The sequence below is a fragment of the Harpia harpyja genome, chromosome 4 (assembly GCF_026419915.1).
Source record: "Harpia harpyja isolate bHarHar1 chromosome 4, bHarHar1 primary haplotype, whole genome shotgun sequence".
In the NCBI taxonomy this organism is placed as follows: domain Eukaryota; kingdom Metazoa; phylum Chordata; class Aves; order Accipitriformes; family Accipitridae; genus Harpia; species Harpia harpyja.
The window spans coordinates 62,264,040-62,282,530 of NC_068943.1; the positions used below are offsets into that span (position 1 = coordinate 62,264,040).

At 38.2% G+C, this 18,491-nt stretch overlaps 1 protein-coding gene across 6 annotated transcripts in view; it reads right to left on the bottom strand.

Annotated features, from left to right (window-relative positions):
• Positions 1 to 14,999, bottom strand: part of MED23 (mediator complex subunit 23) — a 40,342-nt gene extending 25,343 nt beyond the window's left edge. For 3 of the 6 annotated variants that reach the window (XR_008234762.1, XM_052784367.1, XM_052784365.1), the window contains exons 1-11: positions 14,842 to 14,999; positions 11,555 to 11,586; positions 11,358 to 11,445; positions 10,458 to 10,582; positions 10,197 to 10,308; positions 9,325 to 9,423; positions 8,649 to 8,750; positions 7,604 to 7,673; positions 5,880 to 5,992; positions 4,552 to 4,647; positions 3,960 to 3,977 (exon numbers count right to left, since the gene is read on the bottom strand). Coding sequence is in view for 5 of the 6 variants with exons in the window: in XM_052784367.1 (XP_052640327.1) it covers positions 3,960 to 3,977; positions 4,552 to 4,647; positions 5,880 to 5,992; positions 7,604 to 7,673; positions 8,649 to 8,750; positions 9,325 to 9,423; positions 10,197 to 10,308; positions 10,458 to 10,582; positions 11,358 to 11,445; positions 11,555 to 11,586; positions 14,842 to 14,901 (915 nt within the window). In the remaining variant the exon portion in view is untranslated. Of the gene's footprint in view, positions 1 to 3,959; positions 3,978 to 4,551; positions 4,648 to 5,879; positions 5,993 to 7,603; positions 7,674 to 8,648; positions 8,751 to 9,324; positions 9,424 to 10,196; positions 10,309 to 10,457; positions 10,583 to 11,357; positions 11,446 to 11,554; positions 11,587 to 14,841 lie in introns of those variants that run through there. The other 3 variants (XM_052784366.1, XM_052784369.1, XM_052784370.1) reach the window with 3 other exon arrangements.
• Positions 15,000 to 18,491: the final 3,492 nt, after the last annotated feature.

The window sequence follows — 18,491 nt, forward strand, 5'->3', positions numbered from 1 at the left end:
CTGACAAATACATAATCTCATTGAAAACATTATTAAACCATAAAGAAATATGGGGGCGGGGAAGCACTACCATGACAACTTGATACTAGAATTTCTTGAGACCAGCCCTCTAATAGACTAGTGGTACTTTTTTAAGTGGATCAAAGCTTCAATTGGGTTTGGGTTTTTTTTTTTTCTGTTGGCTGGGGGGGGTTTTGGGGGTTGGGGGGCAGGTAGCATTAAGAGTGTTCCCTAAAAGAAAAGTATTTTAAGAAGTCAGTAAGGCTAGCTGCAAGCTATTATAGTTCTTGAATATTTTAAGCAAACAACATTTGGCTCAAAAATATTTAATAAATGTCTACACTTAATAAATGGATTCAGAAGACCAAACCGCAGAGCCCAAGATCCCTGCAAGAGTAGTGTCTCCAGAAGTCCAATTCAAAATGTATAAGTTAAATGCCTGAAGTAGTTAATACAAGACAGAACTATAGCCTCCCTCTCACTTTTATTTTCCAAAACTGTATGCTATCAAGGCACAAAACCTTAAAGCTTGTTGTTTATATTACATCTGATTTTGTTTCTACTAAGTTGGGTTTGGTGGGCATTCTCGTTTTCCTCATTAAAATATGGAGTAAGTTTCAACACAGAAATTGCACTCAAGTGTTCTCAACACACACTCTTACAATCAGAAATATATAAAAAATAATCACACCCCTTGATTTAATTACTTTGTCACGTTAACACTAGTAACATTGGATAGGAAGTTCCCAGCATCAACCTACAATATTTTAAAAATAAAAGGGAAAGGAAAGTAAATTTTTTAATATTGCATTTTGTCATTCCTTTCACTTGATGATTCTGCTTACACAACGCATGGACAGACATGAAATAAACATCTTCCCCAAGCAAACTATCTTGGTTTGTAGCTAGGAGAGAGTAACTACACATTCACCTGAACAGAGAATGGCATAGATAATTTCCTACTCAAAGCTGTAGATCACCACAGCTGGTTTAAAAGGTGACCAGTCAAATATACTATTTGAAGAGCAAAAGCATTAATACAACAGCTGCTAATTAAAAGTTTGTATAACATTACAGAAACAAGACACCTGAAAATTACCTCCTCTTTCAAATATTCCCCAACCCAGAGAAATCAAAGCTTAACAAAATTTTTTGTGGTTTAGAGGACTGTAATACAATCCTGACTGCAATTATGCAAGCAAAAATGGCATTTTATTCTTCATGCAAGTCTGTACATACAGTGAAGGTAAAGATATAAACAGAAACGTTCAAAGTGACTTAATGTCCTTAAGACATTACTAAAGTTCGATTTTAAGAACCAACTGTAGGATCCCTAAACTGAATCTTAATTCGGCATCAGTGTATTAGGACACTTTGAACTGTTAATCATTTTCCAAAAAACAGATTGTTACATACCTCAACTAATTATTTAAAAGATAATTAAGTATGGGGAGCTATATCACCCCAGCTAATAGCAGAATATAAATTGACATAGAATCATAGAATCATTTAGGTTGGAAAAGACCCTTAAGGTCATTGAGTCCAACCATAAACCATGATAACATACATGATAAAGTACAATTTAAATCTCTACTTCCTATAGACCAGTTCAAACAGGTATACAAGAGAAGGTACTGTCCCACACAGAAGTACACAGTAGCAAAAAATAAAAATCCCCAGATTCCAACAGAAGGAACATTTTGAAGTCCATATTATTACATTTGGACTTAAAGCAATATACTTGATAAAGGTATTAGAAAACCTCATCCCACAACAAAATCCACAGCAAAACTTAGAATCCTGAAAGGAATATATGAATCTATAAACATATCAAATTTTACCTTCATTTTTCTCTCTGCAAGGTTAACAGGACTGCTGGATTTGTACTTTTTTTACACAACTCAGAGATGGCTTGAGTGAACAGTTTCCTAACATAGATCTGCTTAGTTAAGACTGAACCAGAAAATTTCATTGTTCATCTTCAAGAATATTTGAGAACTAGGACAAATTTGGCTGAACCATACCTAGTTTGTGATGCCAAAAGATTCAAATGAAGGCTCCAATCCTGCAACTGGATCTGTGTAAATAGTTGACAGGGCATACAAGCAGCTTCACATAAATAATTAATGATCATAAATAATGATCATTGCTTTGAGGTGTTTCTGTATTTATTTTGAAACAAACTTGGCACTATTTGCATTTCTAAGTGTCTTCTATTATACTGACCATTCATTTCTGCAGGTTAGTTCAGTTCTAATAATAAAATACAAAATTATCAGCCATTTTACTGAAAGCATCGATATAGTTATACAACTTCTGAAAAGCATGCTACTATTTTTTGTCAGGTGGCTACATTAAGAAATTCAGCTATAACATGAAGTTAATTTGTACCTAAAAGTGAGTAAAATTTTAATGTTTTCCACAGTTTTAAACAAGAGCATATTCATGTTTAAATGGAACATTATTTCCTGTTCTACACCACTACACCAGCCTACTCTATATTTGTAATTTTAACTCACAAATTTTCAATAGCCCAAACATCTTTATGCTGGTGTAATATTAGTAGCACAGCTATAGTTCATGTTCTGTCAGCATTTCCTTTATAAGCTACCTTCTTCAAGTTTGTTCCTTGGCCATAAAAATTCACGCCAGGTTGAAACTTTGTGTAGGAATTCCTGTACTAGTGAACAAATTTTAAGAAGTATAGTTCAATATATTTCATTACTTCATTTAAATTTTCCTTGATTACTTTTAGAAGACAGTAAAGGAGGAGTTAAAACCAGCATTTTTAACTTCAATGGTTTTTGAACTGAAGGCACAGACTATCCATAGTTAGAAGAATAAAAAGGGTTCAGTATGGGTTTTTTGTCTAGATCTTGTATTATTTACCAGCTACAAGATGCACAGAGGAATAGTTTGATTTATTAACTGAATGTAGACACAGAAATAGACACAGAATACAAATACTACTCATTTCAACACTAAACCTAGCAGCTCATTTCCAAGGTTTAACATTTCAGCTGCTTCAAGTCTCCGATACAGAAGATTGTCATATACAACACAGAGTACTGTTTGCCAAGATGTAGGAATCTGCGCATTCAAAAACATTGTCCAAATCCAGAAAGAGCACTGGTGTATTTCACTTACAATGGGAAATATACACAAGGTTTCAGGATCATGTAAATTTTATAGTCAAGTTACAAATCTAAAAAAAGTTTCTTAAATGGAAACACTGACACAACCTTCACTATAGTATTGCAAACAGCAACGCTATTTTATAAATCTTCAATGGTTTTTAAAGTAGGTGTGGAATTGATTATTGTAACAAGGGATCAACTGTAAATATAATACCCATAACTTCAAATTTCAAGCAGAAGTCCACTTGGTTGATTTGCTCAGGCGTTTATTTATTTATTTAAACAAGTAGTCAAATTTTAAGGAACTACTTTTCACATGGTATTCTGCACTACCTTTCTTTCACCTAGCTTGGAGAATATTATAATTGTCTGTTGGGAAGTTTGTTACAGAGACTTCCTAATGATAAGAATATTCCACCAGTAAAGCTTTTTTTTTTTTTTAAACAATGATTTATTTACACCTTTATAATTTTACAATCAAGTGCAGCGGATGTTTTTCCACCTGCATAAGGAAAGAAATTTTGAACTAAGAATCTCTCCTCATCTGAAAATTCCAGCAGACAAAGTAAAAGTTCTTATAACTGGTAATGGAAATGGTAGCAGTCCATTCCAACGAAAATTTTAGGACCAAAGGACCACTGACTGTCAGCTTTATGCTACATCTCTCATATCTCTAGAGATTTGTAGTGAGAATTTGCCCTCAACTAATGGTCCTGCCAATTTCAAGCCCTGACTGTACATGTATTCTCTAACTGGAATCAGTGGCTACAAAGCGGCCAGCGTATCGTTAGTCACAATACAACAGTAAGGTTGTGAACATACCTGAGCAATGTTCAAGGTCTAGAGCATTGGAGGATGGGCAGGACAAGACAGGACAGAACAAAAATAAAGGAAGAAAAAAAGAAAAGACAAAACAGTGACTATGAGGCCAGCCTCAAGGATCCCCAAGTCAGACTAAGCCCTCCCATTCTAAGGTATAAAAAAAAAAACAATGTAACAAAACAAAACCCAGCTTTTCACTATTCTAGTACTGTAACATGCCAATATAACAGAGTACAACAATGCTTTAAAAACTAATGAAAAAAAAAAAAACATTTTTATTGTTTGAGCTAGCAGTCTCCCACTGTCTGTCAAAGGTGTACTTGAGGCTGGCCTTATAGGAAAAAAAAGCAATGCAAAAAAAAAATCATATTTTAAATCTCTACTTTTCAATTTAACATTCGTAAAGCAATATACAAATGATAGGAGCAACAGTGTCCAATTAACCTAATATGATCTCATAAGAAAAAAAAAAAAAAAAATCACTCTCTGGACCTAAACTGTTTTGCTTAGTTAGCTATAGCAAAGAAAAGAGAAAAAGAATAGTGCAGATTCTATGCAGAATTAAATCACGTGTTACAGCATAGTACAGTACCTGCTTATTCAGACCTAGCATATTGCAGACCATATCCCTTGAATACGGTTGTTCCAGCACATATCTCAACAAAGCAGTCTGTGGCTCAAACAGATCCTTGAAAAAAAGAAAAGCAATCACACACAAACATGTATTGCCTCAAGGTTATGTTTAATATTGAGTTTACATTTAACTGAGTTAAACAATGTAAGAAGGAATGTTTAATTTATGCAGATATGTATTATCTGGCAAATCTGTTTGCTCTCTGATACCCAAAAGAAAGGAGGAAATAATCACAGCTCTTAAGCAGTGACAGATTTTATGGGGAACAAATAGAAGAACATTCTTCATCCAATAAAAGGATGGCACACTTTTTGAAACAGCCTTGAAATACTGAAAGACTGTCGAGAACTTAAAGGAAGCCAGGTAAGACAACTGAGGAACCACATGACCAAGATGCATAAAAATCATAAGTAGCGTGAAGAAAGCAGATATGGAACAACTGCTCACTGTATCTTCCGATAGCTGAACCACTTTAAAGAAAAATGTTATCTGAAGCTAGGTTCAAAACAAACAGAAGGAGCCAATTACTCATGCAACATGAAGTTGAAAAGTGGAACTCCTTGACAAAGGGATGTTGAGGATGCTGAAAGCTTACACAGGCGCAAGAGGAGACTGAACAAATATTTGGAAGAGGCAGGTTTACTAAACATACAGAAACCAAATCTGTCTCAGGAAATACCCAAAATGGTAATGGATGTAGAGTATGAACACCATACATGTCATTAGATATATTATCTTTATATCCTTCCTTAGACACCTAGGATACGGGGAATGGAATGCCGGACAACCTGGATTTTTGTCCTGATCCTTTACAGTTTATAAATTCTTTCAGTACACCACTATTTCACACTCAGAGTTTTAAGTTTAAATAAACTAACTATATTTAAGCTTGAATTGTAAAATTATCTATCCTATGGAATAACAAAAAGCACAGAAAAGAAGAAACTGCCTTCCCATTCTCTTTCATCTCCCCACTGCTAAACTAATTTTCCATCAACTCTCTGCTCTCACTTGCTCTCTCACAGGCACACACCCACAAAGCACATTAAACATCTCACATTCTTCTGCATCCTGGGCAGCAGTTATACCACACACTACTTTAAAGGTCCTCCACATATAGCTTGAAATCACTGAAATATATAACACGGTGAAAATATCTACATCTTCTATGTTAACCTAGCGGGAACAATCGAACATTCACAGTTGAAATTATTTTTTTCCCCCAATGATATAAAAGCTTCGTATGTATTGAATATAACATGTTTAAGAAACTTAATAAGGCATACCTTATCATATGGTAAGAGACCTTTCAAAGGAAAACGAAGGGTTGTAGGATCCAGCTTCCATGAGTTACACATGGCACCTGAGTTATTTACCACAGGAAGAAGACTACAGCGACCTACATGCAATGAAACATAAATTCTAAAACAGCGAAACTGGCCTACTGTTTAATCATTCTGATGCAAAAACTGGCCTCAGCCACATTTATACTCTCCTTAAATTTCCACTGTTTAAAGCTTTTTACCATAGGATTGCTTCAGGCTGATTTTATTTTTCTAACTAATTTTCAACTACTAAAATATCTAAGGAGTAAAATCCCCATTTATTCAGATTAGGTACCTCAAAAATAAAAGTATTTGCAAATATTAATCTAAAAGTGCCCTTTTAGGTTACCAAAAGACTGTTCCATTGCCATTGCTTAACCTAGGGATTTAATGTTGGTACACTGACCCTTTGCACAGAGAAAATGGTATTACTAATCTAAGTATATAATCTAGTCTTTTGATTTTCCTTCACCCTGTAAGACAAACTGTGGACAGGCTTCTGTTCAGTAAACTAGTCAATTACAAGCATCTGTACTCCAATTACAGTCAGTGTAGGCCAATGTGATTCAGCTGATCACACATGAAGAGTTTTTTGTAGGGTAAATTTACACTTGTTACTCAGTGTAGATTAAATGCCTGGGATTTATTTCAGTTGCTTAAACATGGGCTTCTGAACTGAGCCCCCAGCACACCTGTATACCAGCATGTAAATTTAGGTGCCTCAACTTTGACCTAGATCTCACTGGCGGTTCAAATTCCATGACTTACTTCTATTGTCCAGATTGGCCATACTGCTACCAGATAGAATAGGAAGTAAATAAATATTTCTTTCTTCCCTTCAACCATATCTATATGTCATTTACACATACAAGACTTGTAAAAATTTGTGTGTGATCCCTGTGAGTTACATGCATAAAAGCTATACAACACTTTCAATAGAATAACTACACACTTCTGAAACACAAAATGCTTTGGAGCGTTACAGATGAATTTACATTCTTAATCTTTGCACTGAAGAAGCTCAGTTGCAATAAACCTTGCTCAAACCTAAGAAATAATGCAGCTGTTATTAAGCTACGTAATTCTCAAAGCAAACAGAAGACATTTTATCTTTTTGAAGAAAAATGCAACAGGCATCACAATTAAAACAGCCAAATTTTAATCTTCATATTTCTAGCAATAAACGAAGGTGAGTTTTTCTTTCACAGAAAGGAACAGCCAGTGATCATCTAAGCTAGGAAATGTTCAGACAGAAGCCTGCAACGACAGGGATACGGCTGAGCAGCTACAAAAACTCCAATGGAAATTGAAGCCAAAAAACACTCCATGACTAACAGACCAGTGGATCTGTATTAACTCAAAATCCTTGAGCATAGAAAACCTATGATTTTCTAAATGTCTACTGTAGTTAGAAACTATATGGCCATGTAACAAGTAGTACGCTTCCACTACCAGCTTGTACCAAAAAATTATTTTGATCTCATCAATATGAATTTTCCCCTTCAAAGCAAAAACTGAAGAGAAGCAAGTCTAAGAACAAACTGACAAGAGGAAAGATACTACATGAAACATAAGCTCTGAATCATTTTGCTTAGATGAATATATGCCCCAAAAGTTTATAAGAAACAAAACAGTTCAAAATAAATTAATTTATTTTGAAGTCATTCATGAAGTCGTTCTCTTACCACAAATAGAATTTATTCTTGCTGTAGGTCTGAAGGTATCCACAAAATCCGATACTAAGTTACCTAGTAACTGGGTGAGAAGAGGAGAAAAAAAAATAAGTTAAGGGTTTAAGTTCCACATACTGATAGGGAATATTTAAGACTTAAAAATAGTTTATACATTTTAATAAAATATACAGGCATCTACTAAAATAACTAGCTTCATACACATTTCAGTGAGTAGGAAAAATCATTGAGAACCTAAAACCACAAAAGGAAAAACGTGACCTTATAAAGAAGGGGCAGGAAGCACTCAGTTTGCACTCAAATAAGAGTTTACATAGTAACTCTTTCTCCTATGCATGCTATATTATTTCAGTGCACACCATTTAGTAACAGATGATTTAAGACAAGCTTTAGAATTCCTGTTCATAACAAATCTGTTTGCCTCTGAATAACAATTCCTCAAAGACAAAAGACCTAGATTAGTACACTCTGGATTAAATCTTGGCTCGAAAGAAGTCAGGAACAGTTTTCCCATTAATTCAAGGGAGTAAGGATTTTATCCTTTTCCTGACACCTAGTTATTTTAACAGAATACAAAATTAAAAACTGGATCAACATTACATTCTTATTGGAAACAGTGACCATTTTCATTGCACCAGAGCCCCAAGTATATTTGCATAACTGAATTTAAACAGAAACAAAACACTGGTCAGCTATTTAAAGTGATTTTTCTTATCTTGAAGCCACAGAGAAAGCACAAACTGGTAGGTAAGCATGACCTGCATTTCCAAATGTATTCAACAAAACCCATTCAGTGCTTCAAGAGTTTCGAACATCAGGCCATAGGTCAAACTATGTCATCAATTTCATGCAAAAACGCAGGGAGCTGCTGCTGCAATCACATCAAGCCTGTACCTTAATTTACATGCCTAAACACAGAGCTTACTGTTGAATAGAAGATTTTAAATCTTCATTTAAACTTTGTTTTTGAAAAATAAAAGTCATTTTGTTTTGTGTGGAACAAAACTCCAGATTACATGATTTGATATCATATCATTACCCAATGGGGAAGTTTTCCTTCAGGATATAGTTTTCTGATTTCTGTAACTGCAAAGTAGGCAGGTAACAAACATGCATTTCTTTCCAAAATGTAGGCTACCACCTATAAATAAAAAAATACATCGATGTAAAAGACTTTGGATAAGTTAAGCAAAAGTGTAGTCTGTCTGCTAGTCTGAGGCAGCCCATGAAAATAGACATAAGAATTAAAATACTTTTTCTGAAGTTGTATTCTGATACTACTATATTAGTTTAAAACCTGTTTTTAATTGTACAAGTCTAACTTGACTGTTTAAGCCTAAGTAAAACTATGCCTCTATGTCTGCCTCCAAAGTACTGAAAACAATTATTATTTTTATTCACTAAGAAAAAAACTAAAGAAATTAATCTCAATATTATATCTCATACATCTTACCTTAGGCAAGTCAAACATTGGGCCTGACTCTCCTGTTAGAGATTTTAGTGCTTATCTACAATAAGCACTATCCCCAAAAGCTCTTTGTATACCATGTAAAATGCAATCACAGAAAAGGATTAGAGCACAAAGAGTAAGTCTTTGCTGTTGAACTGTACCAACTGTCAAAGAGAGCCATCCCAGCTATTAGAAACTCACTAATAACAAAAGAATGAGGCCTATCTTGCTCTATAGTGATAGCATATAGAATTCAGATAGTTACCTCTCTTGCTGCTAAAAGCTGCTGTACAACAGCTGAGCTCACAGTGTTCGGAATTGTTAAGATTTTCTCTAGGATCACTTTCAATAGGTCGCGCACACCCTAGAAGAAACCACACAAAATTAACATTCCCAGATATTCTTTATTTCTGGCAGAAAGATAACACAATCAATATGGTCAGACAATATTTTGACAGACAAACTAGTTGTTTGATGCTAAGTGTCAGAAGAGATCCTGCTACTAAGAATGTGAACACTAATGACATTAAACTCCTTATGGAACTTCTCAAACTTAGGATACCCCAGACAAGAAAGTAACTTTTGAAATTTTGATGTGCATCCAGAGGCATCCAACCTACAATGGCTTGTGCAGGCTGACCAAAGTACACTGTTGTGGTTTTTGCTCTAACACGCTCACCAGCGCTGGTGAGGTGATTCTCTGCAAGAGATGCATGGTTTCCTACTCCTTCTGTTAGAGCGTACCCTGCCAAAGACTCAGCTTTCAGGACCTCTTTCCTACATAGCAACAAGGGTCAGAGCAGATGACAGAACTTCAGCCTTAATGCTTGATAGCATTACTTTCCCATGTGTACCACTTCTGCAACTGCATTAGCATTATTTAGCTTGTAACTGAAAGAGGGATGAAAGATGACTGTGTAAAAGAGAAAAGAGCAGGAAGACCTACATTGTCCTTACAGAATTATCTATTAAGGTAAAGCTCAACTATGAAAAAGCATTAAAAGTGGTCACACTGAATTATTTTTTTCTTTCATAATGAAAGCAGACTGAAACACTGGATGTCTCTGACATAAATCATAAAAACAAAGCCAGAAAATAACGTGTCATAGCACAAAGAAAGGTATGGGTGGAAGATACCTTGTAGTCTACACCTCCAATAATCTTCCGGACCAATTTAAATGTTAATGCCCACAACTGTGTCCTTTCCCATTCAAGTGTATCAGAGTTTATCAGAGATTCACAAACCATCCTAGCAGAAGGAGACAATGCAAGAATGAATGACAGATAATAAGCTTGTGTTCTCCAGCAATTAATTAGTTTAAAACACCATCGTAAAATACCCTCCAATATTACAACTTCCATGTATCCTATTTATGGATTCATTCCGACATAGCTTACCTGGGTGGCAAAAGTCCGGTTTCTACTGCCATTGCTAAACAGTCATAAAGAAAAGAAATTCTTTTAGGACTATGTTGGCTATGAATGAATCTTACAATCCACTGGACACACTGCTCATGGGATTCCTGAAAAAGCAGTAGAGGGGAGAAAGAATATATTTACAGGTAGTGAAACAAACTGTAAAATTCATATAGTATCCCACCATGAAGAAATGAAACTAACACAAGAACAAGACTATAAATGGTAGAAGTTGTCCAGTTGTCCAACATATAGTTTCTCCTACAAGTCTTTTGATCTTATTTTGAAGAAGTCCAGTTGCCTAACAGAAGTTCTCCAGTTGTCCAGTACTGGAAACACCTCCTAGCTGAAACACTGATTTCTACAGTCAACTTTGTTTTTCACATGTAAGTTAGCACAGAATAGAATAAAATAGAACTGTTCTGTATTATTCTTCCCTTTTCACATTTATAATAAAATTCAGTGAAAACAAAGATGACCAGGTCTCCAATTACAGAAGAGTGCCTAGAGGTATCTAAGTTTTGGAAGGTAATTTTTTAACATAAACATCTATCTCTTTTTTTTTTCCTACTTATTGATTTCTACCAGAAATCCTGTAACAAATTACCTTTTTTTGTTTATTTCTTTACTGTTATACTTCCATTTGCTTATCTTCACTTGCACTGCATGCCAACCTCTGCTGAACAAGTATATCATCTTATAAATGTCAAAACTAAACTTTTTTCTTGCAAAGTCTTCTTATATTCTTTCCGCACCGTATCTGAAAGCAGATTCTGAATGACTGGACACAGACCTTATAGCTTAGCTGTTTGTCTACTAGACAAGGTATCACTATATTAAAAACTATATAAAGTACATGTAAGCAACAAATTAAATGCTAACCTGAGAAAGACTGCTCCAGAACTGCCTAAAAGCACCCAGGCAGCTGATCAGTTTGGTTCTCTCATCTTCAGGAGTGTCCATAAACATACTAATGCAAACAAGAATGTTAATTATTAGCAGTACCCAATGAAAGAGCACAAATAGAAAAATACATTTATATGGAAAGACTTGCACAAATAAACTAACATTACACTTACCCAGGAAAAGCTTCTTCAATTACTTCTGTTTTCTGTAAGAGAAAAACCCTAAGTGAGCTATTGTGAAAAGGTTTTCTATGAGTATCACACCACCAGGATGAAGCTCTTTTTACTCTTTTTCTGAAGAAAAGAGTAAATCCTACTGTTATGGGACTGTATCAGAGAAAGATGTATTTCTTCTGCTATGCTAGACTCTTTCAAAGTTGAGATTGCTTTGTTTTCATATAAACAACATAACTTGTAGATCCAGATTAAGGCGCTTTGTTATGGGTTTTTTTTTTTCTTCTAAACACCTAGAGATTAATTTACTTCCCAAAGTTGCAGAAATTGTTCAATTCTGTTATTGCAGCTCTTTTTTCATACTTTCAAAAAAATAGTATTTTTGAATCCCATTAAATTTTTGTCCCACTTATGTTCCATGACACTCAATTACACAAATCAATTATATACAGTTACTTTCTCATCTGAGTTTAGATTCATTGCTTTTTAAATTCCATTGAATGATTATACGGTCTTGTACTAGGTGCAAGACTATGAATAACCAATTTATCTCCTCTAAAACATCTCCCCCCTTTTTTTTTTTAAACTCCCTTTTGCTGAAATGTTTCTACATCATTATTCTAATACATCAGCAAAGATATTCTGGAAAATACTATCTTACAACTTTTTCTACCTTCTCTAAGAATTTCATATTATACTCAGATGTGATCTATAACTGACCACTATGTATTTTTATATTGTAGAAATAAGAGCATGTAATAAAATAAACTTTCTGGTGATCCTTTTCAATCATACAGCCTAGAATCATACAGCCTGTCAGTGCTACTCATAGCTTTCTCAAGAAGCAAAAGAGAAACCGATACTCATCTGTTCTGCACAGAAACTTAAGTAAGTTTCGCTGCTGTCCACCAAGTTGGTAACAGCAGCAGTGAAAGTAACAACTTGCTATTTTCTCAGTTATGGCTTCAAAAATGCAATGAAATTTTGTAAGGGCCTTTTATTTTGTTCCATAAAAATTTTAAGCAAATAACATTGCTTAAAAACAGGCAATGTGACAACACAGTCAAATCACAATGTTAAACAGGTGAAAACATAATCTGAATTGACAGTGCCAAAATGAGAAATCAACTGGGTATGGACAATTAATACGCTATGAGCAACTTCACATCATTCCAAGAAAAGTACATCATGCATTTTATAATGCAAACTTAAAACAGAAAGAAAAACCCAACCTTCCCTCTACTGAAATTCATCATATAGACATCATTTTCAATTACACTTTTCTGTGAGACCTACATATTCTTTCCAGTTCAGAAAATTTGACCAGCCTCTTCTGTCAGAAACGTCAGTCAGGCTCCTGTTCAGGCCCTTATCAGCTACTGTCACCCCCATGTTCCCGACCATGAAGTGCTCATATCAACCAAGAAACTCATTCATTTGTGCTCTACAAAACAATGACTTAATGACCCAATGACTTGGGTTCACAAAGGGAAAGTCCTGTTTAACTAATCTGATATCCTTCTACAATAAGGTCACCTGCCTAGCAGACAAAGGGAAGGCAGTGGATGTAGTTTTTCTGGATTTTATAAGGCTTTTGATACTGTCCCTCACAGCATCCTTCTGGACAAGTTGTCCAACTGTGGGATGAGCGGGTTCACAGTGTGCTAGGTGAAGAACTGGCTGAAGGGCAGAGCTCAAAGGGTTGCAGTGAATGGGGCTGCATCTGGCTGGCAACCAGTCACCAGCAGTGCTCCTCAGGGTTCAATTCTAGGACCGGTCCTGTTCAATATATTTATCAACGACCTGGATGCAGGAGTTGAATGTACCATTAGCAAGTTTGCTGATGATACCAAACTGGGCGGTGCTGTTGACTCTCTTGATGGACAAGACGCCTTGCAGAGGGATCCAGATTGGAACACTGGGCAATGATTAACGGGATGAAATTTAACAAGTTGGATCCTGCACCTAACATGGAGTAACGCCAGGCACAAGTATAAACTGGGAGAGGAGTGGCTAGAAAGCAGCCCTGCAAAAAGGGATCTGGTGGTGCTAGTCAGCAGTAGGCTCAATATGAGCCAGCAGTGTGCCCTGGCAGCCAAGGGACCAAACTGCATCCTGCATCAAACACAGTATAACCAGCTGGTCAAAAGAGGTGATTATCCAACTGTATTCAGCATTGGTGCGGCCTCACCTCGAGTACTGTTTGCAGTTCTGGGCCCCACAATTTAAGAAGGATGTGAAGGTCCTTGAATGCATCCAGAGGAGGGCAACAAAGCTGGTGAAAGGGCTGGAAGGAATGTCCTATGAGGAGCGGCTGAGGTCTCTGGGTTTGTCTAGTTTGGAGACAAGGAGGCTGAGGGGCGACCTCATTGCTCTCTACAGCTTCCTGAGGAGGGGAAGTGGAGGGGGAGGTGCTGATCTCTTCTCCCTGGGATCCAGAGATAGGATACGTGGGAATGGTTCACAGCTGCACCAGGGGAGGTTCCGACTGGATATTAGGAAGCATTTCGTTACTGAGAGGGTGGTCAAACACTGGAACAGGCTTCCTAGAGAGGTGGTCAATGCTCCAGGCCTGTCAGTGTTTAAGAGGTGTTTGGACAATGCCCTTAATTAACATGCTTTAACTTTTGGCCCTGAAGTGGCCCAGCAGTTGGACTAGATGGTCGCTGTAGGTCCCTTTCAACTGAAATAGTCTATTCTAGTCTATTCTAGTCTAATGACCTACCGAACTAGGCTTCATTTTGCAGGTATCACTGTGCTGGTGTATTTCCACAATTCGCTCACGCTGTTATGTTGGCTGAAGAAAAACGTCTCCTCAAGACATTCCTCTTCTCATAGTCTCCTTTGAAATGTCTCCTTAAACTGCTTCCACAGTGAACTCAGCACACTATAATTCGGTTTGGGGTAAGCAATCTGCCTCCCCATTTTATGCCCAATCCTACTCTCCATCAGCCTCCTTACAGGAACTCAGCAGAGGAAGGATTTCAGCCCTGAGAAGCCACCTCCCCTCCACCGACCTCCCGGGTCGGGGGTGACAGCACGAACGAACTACCGCCGAGGCGGACGGCGACGTTTCACACCCCCGGGGGTTCAACGCACGAAGTGCGCCAGGAAAATCAAAAACTTCTTTCTCCGCTGTTTTTTTATCTTCTTCAGGACGCCTCCCCCGACCCCTCCCCGGGGGAGCGCGGCAGGCCGCGGAGCCCCCGACAAGCCCCGGCCCCGGGCCGGCCCGCCCACAACGCTCCCCCCCCGCCCCCGTGGCGGCGCTCCGGGGACGGACTCACCACCACCTCCTCGAAGATGCTCTGTAGCTGCGTCTCCATAGGCACCATGGGGATCGCCATGATGCCGAGCCGGGCCCCACAGGCCGAGCGGCGGCCCCCACCGGGCCCTCTGTCAGACGGAGACGGCGGCGCGGCGCGGCGCCCCCCTCCCCCGCCGGAAGCTCCGTCCCTGATCCCGCTCCCCCGGAAGCGGCTGCTCGCCCCGCCCGGCCGTTCCGGCGGCGGCAGCGTTCCGGGCGGCGCCGCCCGCCTCTCCCTGCCCGGTGTGGGACTCGGCGGCTGCGGGCCCTGCCCCTGCCCCTGTCCCTCCTCCCGCGACTGACGGCCCGGGACCCCTTCCTGGGGGCGGGGCAGGAAGCGGGAACCGAGGGCGAAGGGGGGAGAGCAACGGCCGTTTAAAATTTGGGAGTTGTTGTTTTTAGGGAAATATTTGCTTAGGCTTCTTTGTTCTTTGAATAATCTGTTCTTAGAATAATTTGACAAAATACATGTTCTGGTTCTTACAGTAAGGATCCCTTACGTTATTGTGGGACTATAGTTTGCTGTAATGACTAGAAAGTTAGAATTATTCACTCCTATAAAAAGTCATAAAGACAGAATAAACTGAAAATGCATTTTTCTGAAAACATCTGAGGATACTTTATATATGTGCAATGGGCTTTAGGTTAAAAATATATGTAAAATGCCAAATCAAGACAGTTTTTTTAAATTTTTGTGGCTCTCTGGCACTCTTTTATATAGAGTCATCTGTGGCTGTTTGGGCATGAACCTAAATTCAGCTAGTGATGGTAACTAGATAGAAATTTATGTCTACACAGAAGAATAAAGCTGATCATCCCAAATTCTAGCTGATAGATGAAGGCCTCAGAGCAGTGAGAAATTAACAATTCCAGGCTTGGAGTTGAGTGGAAAATAAGACGACTGTACCCATAGGAGAAAAGCTTACATGGAATTGGGTAGAGGATTGTTTGTTGTAAACGTAAACAGCTTTTGTGTAAACAGGCCTAGAAGAATACATAACATAAGCAATGAGAAATGTTATAAGTAAATTTTAAAAAAGTACCTCACCAAATCGTGATATGCGGGGCACCAGCACTTGCACAGCTAGTGGAGATATGTGCTGTAGCCAACAGGCAGTAGTACACATGATGGAAGTCAGTGCATTCTTGTCAGCAATGGGAAATACCTGGTTGGGAAACAAATAATGCTTACCTGTTGTTGTGGTTTAACCCCAGCCAGCACCTAAGCACCACGCAGCCACTCACTCACTCCCCCCTACCCAGTGGGATGGGGGAAAGAATCGGGAAAAAACAAGTAAAACTCATGGGTTGAGATAAGAACAGTTTAATAGAACAGAAAGGAAGAAAATAATAATAATAATAATAATAATAAAAATAATAATAATAAAATGACAATAATAATAAAAAGGATTGGAATATACAAAACAAGTGATGCACAATGCAGTTGTTCACCACTCGCCAGCCGATGCCCAGTTATTTCCTGAGCAGCAATCCACCTCAGGCCAACTCCCCCAGTTTATATACTGGGCATGACATCATATGGTATGGAATACCCCTTTGGCCAGTTTGGGTCAGCTGTCCTGGCTGTGTCCCCTCCAAGTTTCTTGTGCCCCTCCAGCCTTCTTGCTGGCTGGGCATGAGAAGCTGAAAAATCCTTGACTTAGTATAAACACTACTTGGCAACAACTGAAAACATCAGTGTGTTATCAACATTCTTCTCCTACTGAACTCAAAACATAACACTATACCAGCTGCTAGAAAGAAAATTAACTCTATCCCAGCTGAAACCAGGACACCTGTATATTATTTACGTACATATACATGTAATAAATGATCATTGGAAACAGAGGATATAATTGATGGTCCGTTTGTACTTGCTTGTGTTGCTCTTATAATTGGGTTGCTCTCAGTCTTAACACAAAGCTATTCTGTAAGAAACGTTCATTATACTCCTCACTGTGTGCTTATTTAAAGTGTGTTGCAGTACAATCTGACATGCCCTTGGATGTCCCATCAACATCTACTGTCAGTACTTGCCCACCCTGGGCAGACTGGCTCATATTTTATCAAAATGGCAACACCCGGGATAGGTGTCTACTCTAATTCTATGCCAAGCTCCTAAGCCATTCCCATAGTGACCCATAACAGGACTGGAAATGGAGCCCAAAAGAGGTTGTTTTACTTGTCATTATGTCTTACCCTTATTTTGAGGACCAGTCTACTATTACTTTTATCTGCCTTACCACTCTGTCACACTCACTGACTAACAGCCATTCCTAACGGTGCCTTGGACTCCAGATCTCGATCCAACCTTAATATGCACCAAGCCACAATCTGTCCACAACTTTGTGCCTAATATGACTTTATCTTGATTTTAGGTCATTAACCAACATTCATTCTAAACTGTACTTACCATGCCAGCCCAAATCTAACTGGTTACCTTTATTAGACAGACTTGGTTTAACCTTAGAGTCCTGGTCCACAACTTGGCCCAAATACTATACCCAATTTTGAGTTTTAAAACTGGACCACGTGATAGCTTTGAACCCCCTAAGAGGTCTCAACAATGATTTATCTCCTAAATTAACCCCTCATCTAAACAGACCTTATTTTAACAAAACTGAACTACCTATGATCCTACTTTCGGCAGAGAATCTGGTCATTGGGATGGAGCTGAGGGCCAGGGGTGCCACAGTAAGTCAGGCCTAAGCAATGATCGTCCTGCTTTGCCTAAGGGAACCGAATGTCCAAGAGGAGGAACCATAAAGATCTTAGGCCCAGGGACTGTACCACAGTGCCTCTGCCAAGGCATGAAGCCCTGTCAGGCTCTGTGTGTTAGGTAACACAGAGCCACAAGCCTCACCAAACAAGGAAAGAAAAGCAGCATTGGCATGAGGAAGGAATGACCCTTTCTTCATCCAGAGACAGAAAAGGAAATGCACTTTTCAAAATGTCTGTAAATGTCATGTTACTCTGGCAAAAAAACCCCCTTCATCAAAATAACCATTTGTTTAAGGATGATAAACATTTGGCTGAAGAAAAATATCTCCTCGAGACATTCTTCTTCTCATAGTCTCCTTTGAAATGTCTCCTTAAACTGCTTATTCCACAGTGAACTCAGCACACTATAATTGTGGAAAAATGGTTAAGCTTTGAGGTGTTTTTTTGTAAGTGAGTGCCATTCATTTTAGAAGATGGGTGACAAATGAGTATAAAGGTGTCTTTTAACTGATGATATATGAGGTCTGTCTAGTTCTTGATGGCCTTAGAGGACTTTCAGCTCCTTTATATTAGTAGCTTAAAACTACGGGAATCGTAGTGAAAATTGAAAGCAGCCACAACATAGTGCTATTCAGAAATGTCTCTCCGTGTTTCCCCAAGATGCTTGTTAACATGTATATGGCACAGATGTCCTGCCTGTGTTCTTCAAAACCATCTTCCTATTTCTGGAAGTGCCAGATGAACTGAGGACGGCAATTTGACTATAGGGGAATAGGTTTGTCTGTACCCTAGCCCTGCATTTGTATAGTGTCAGACTGTACGCAGAGCGGTCACTTAAATTTGTGATTCAGTAACTGAGAACAGAAAGGGTAATTGCTAATTATTTCCTTCTTCCCTGTTTTTTTCTTT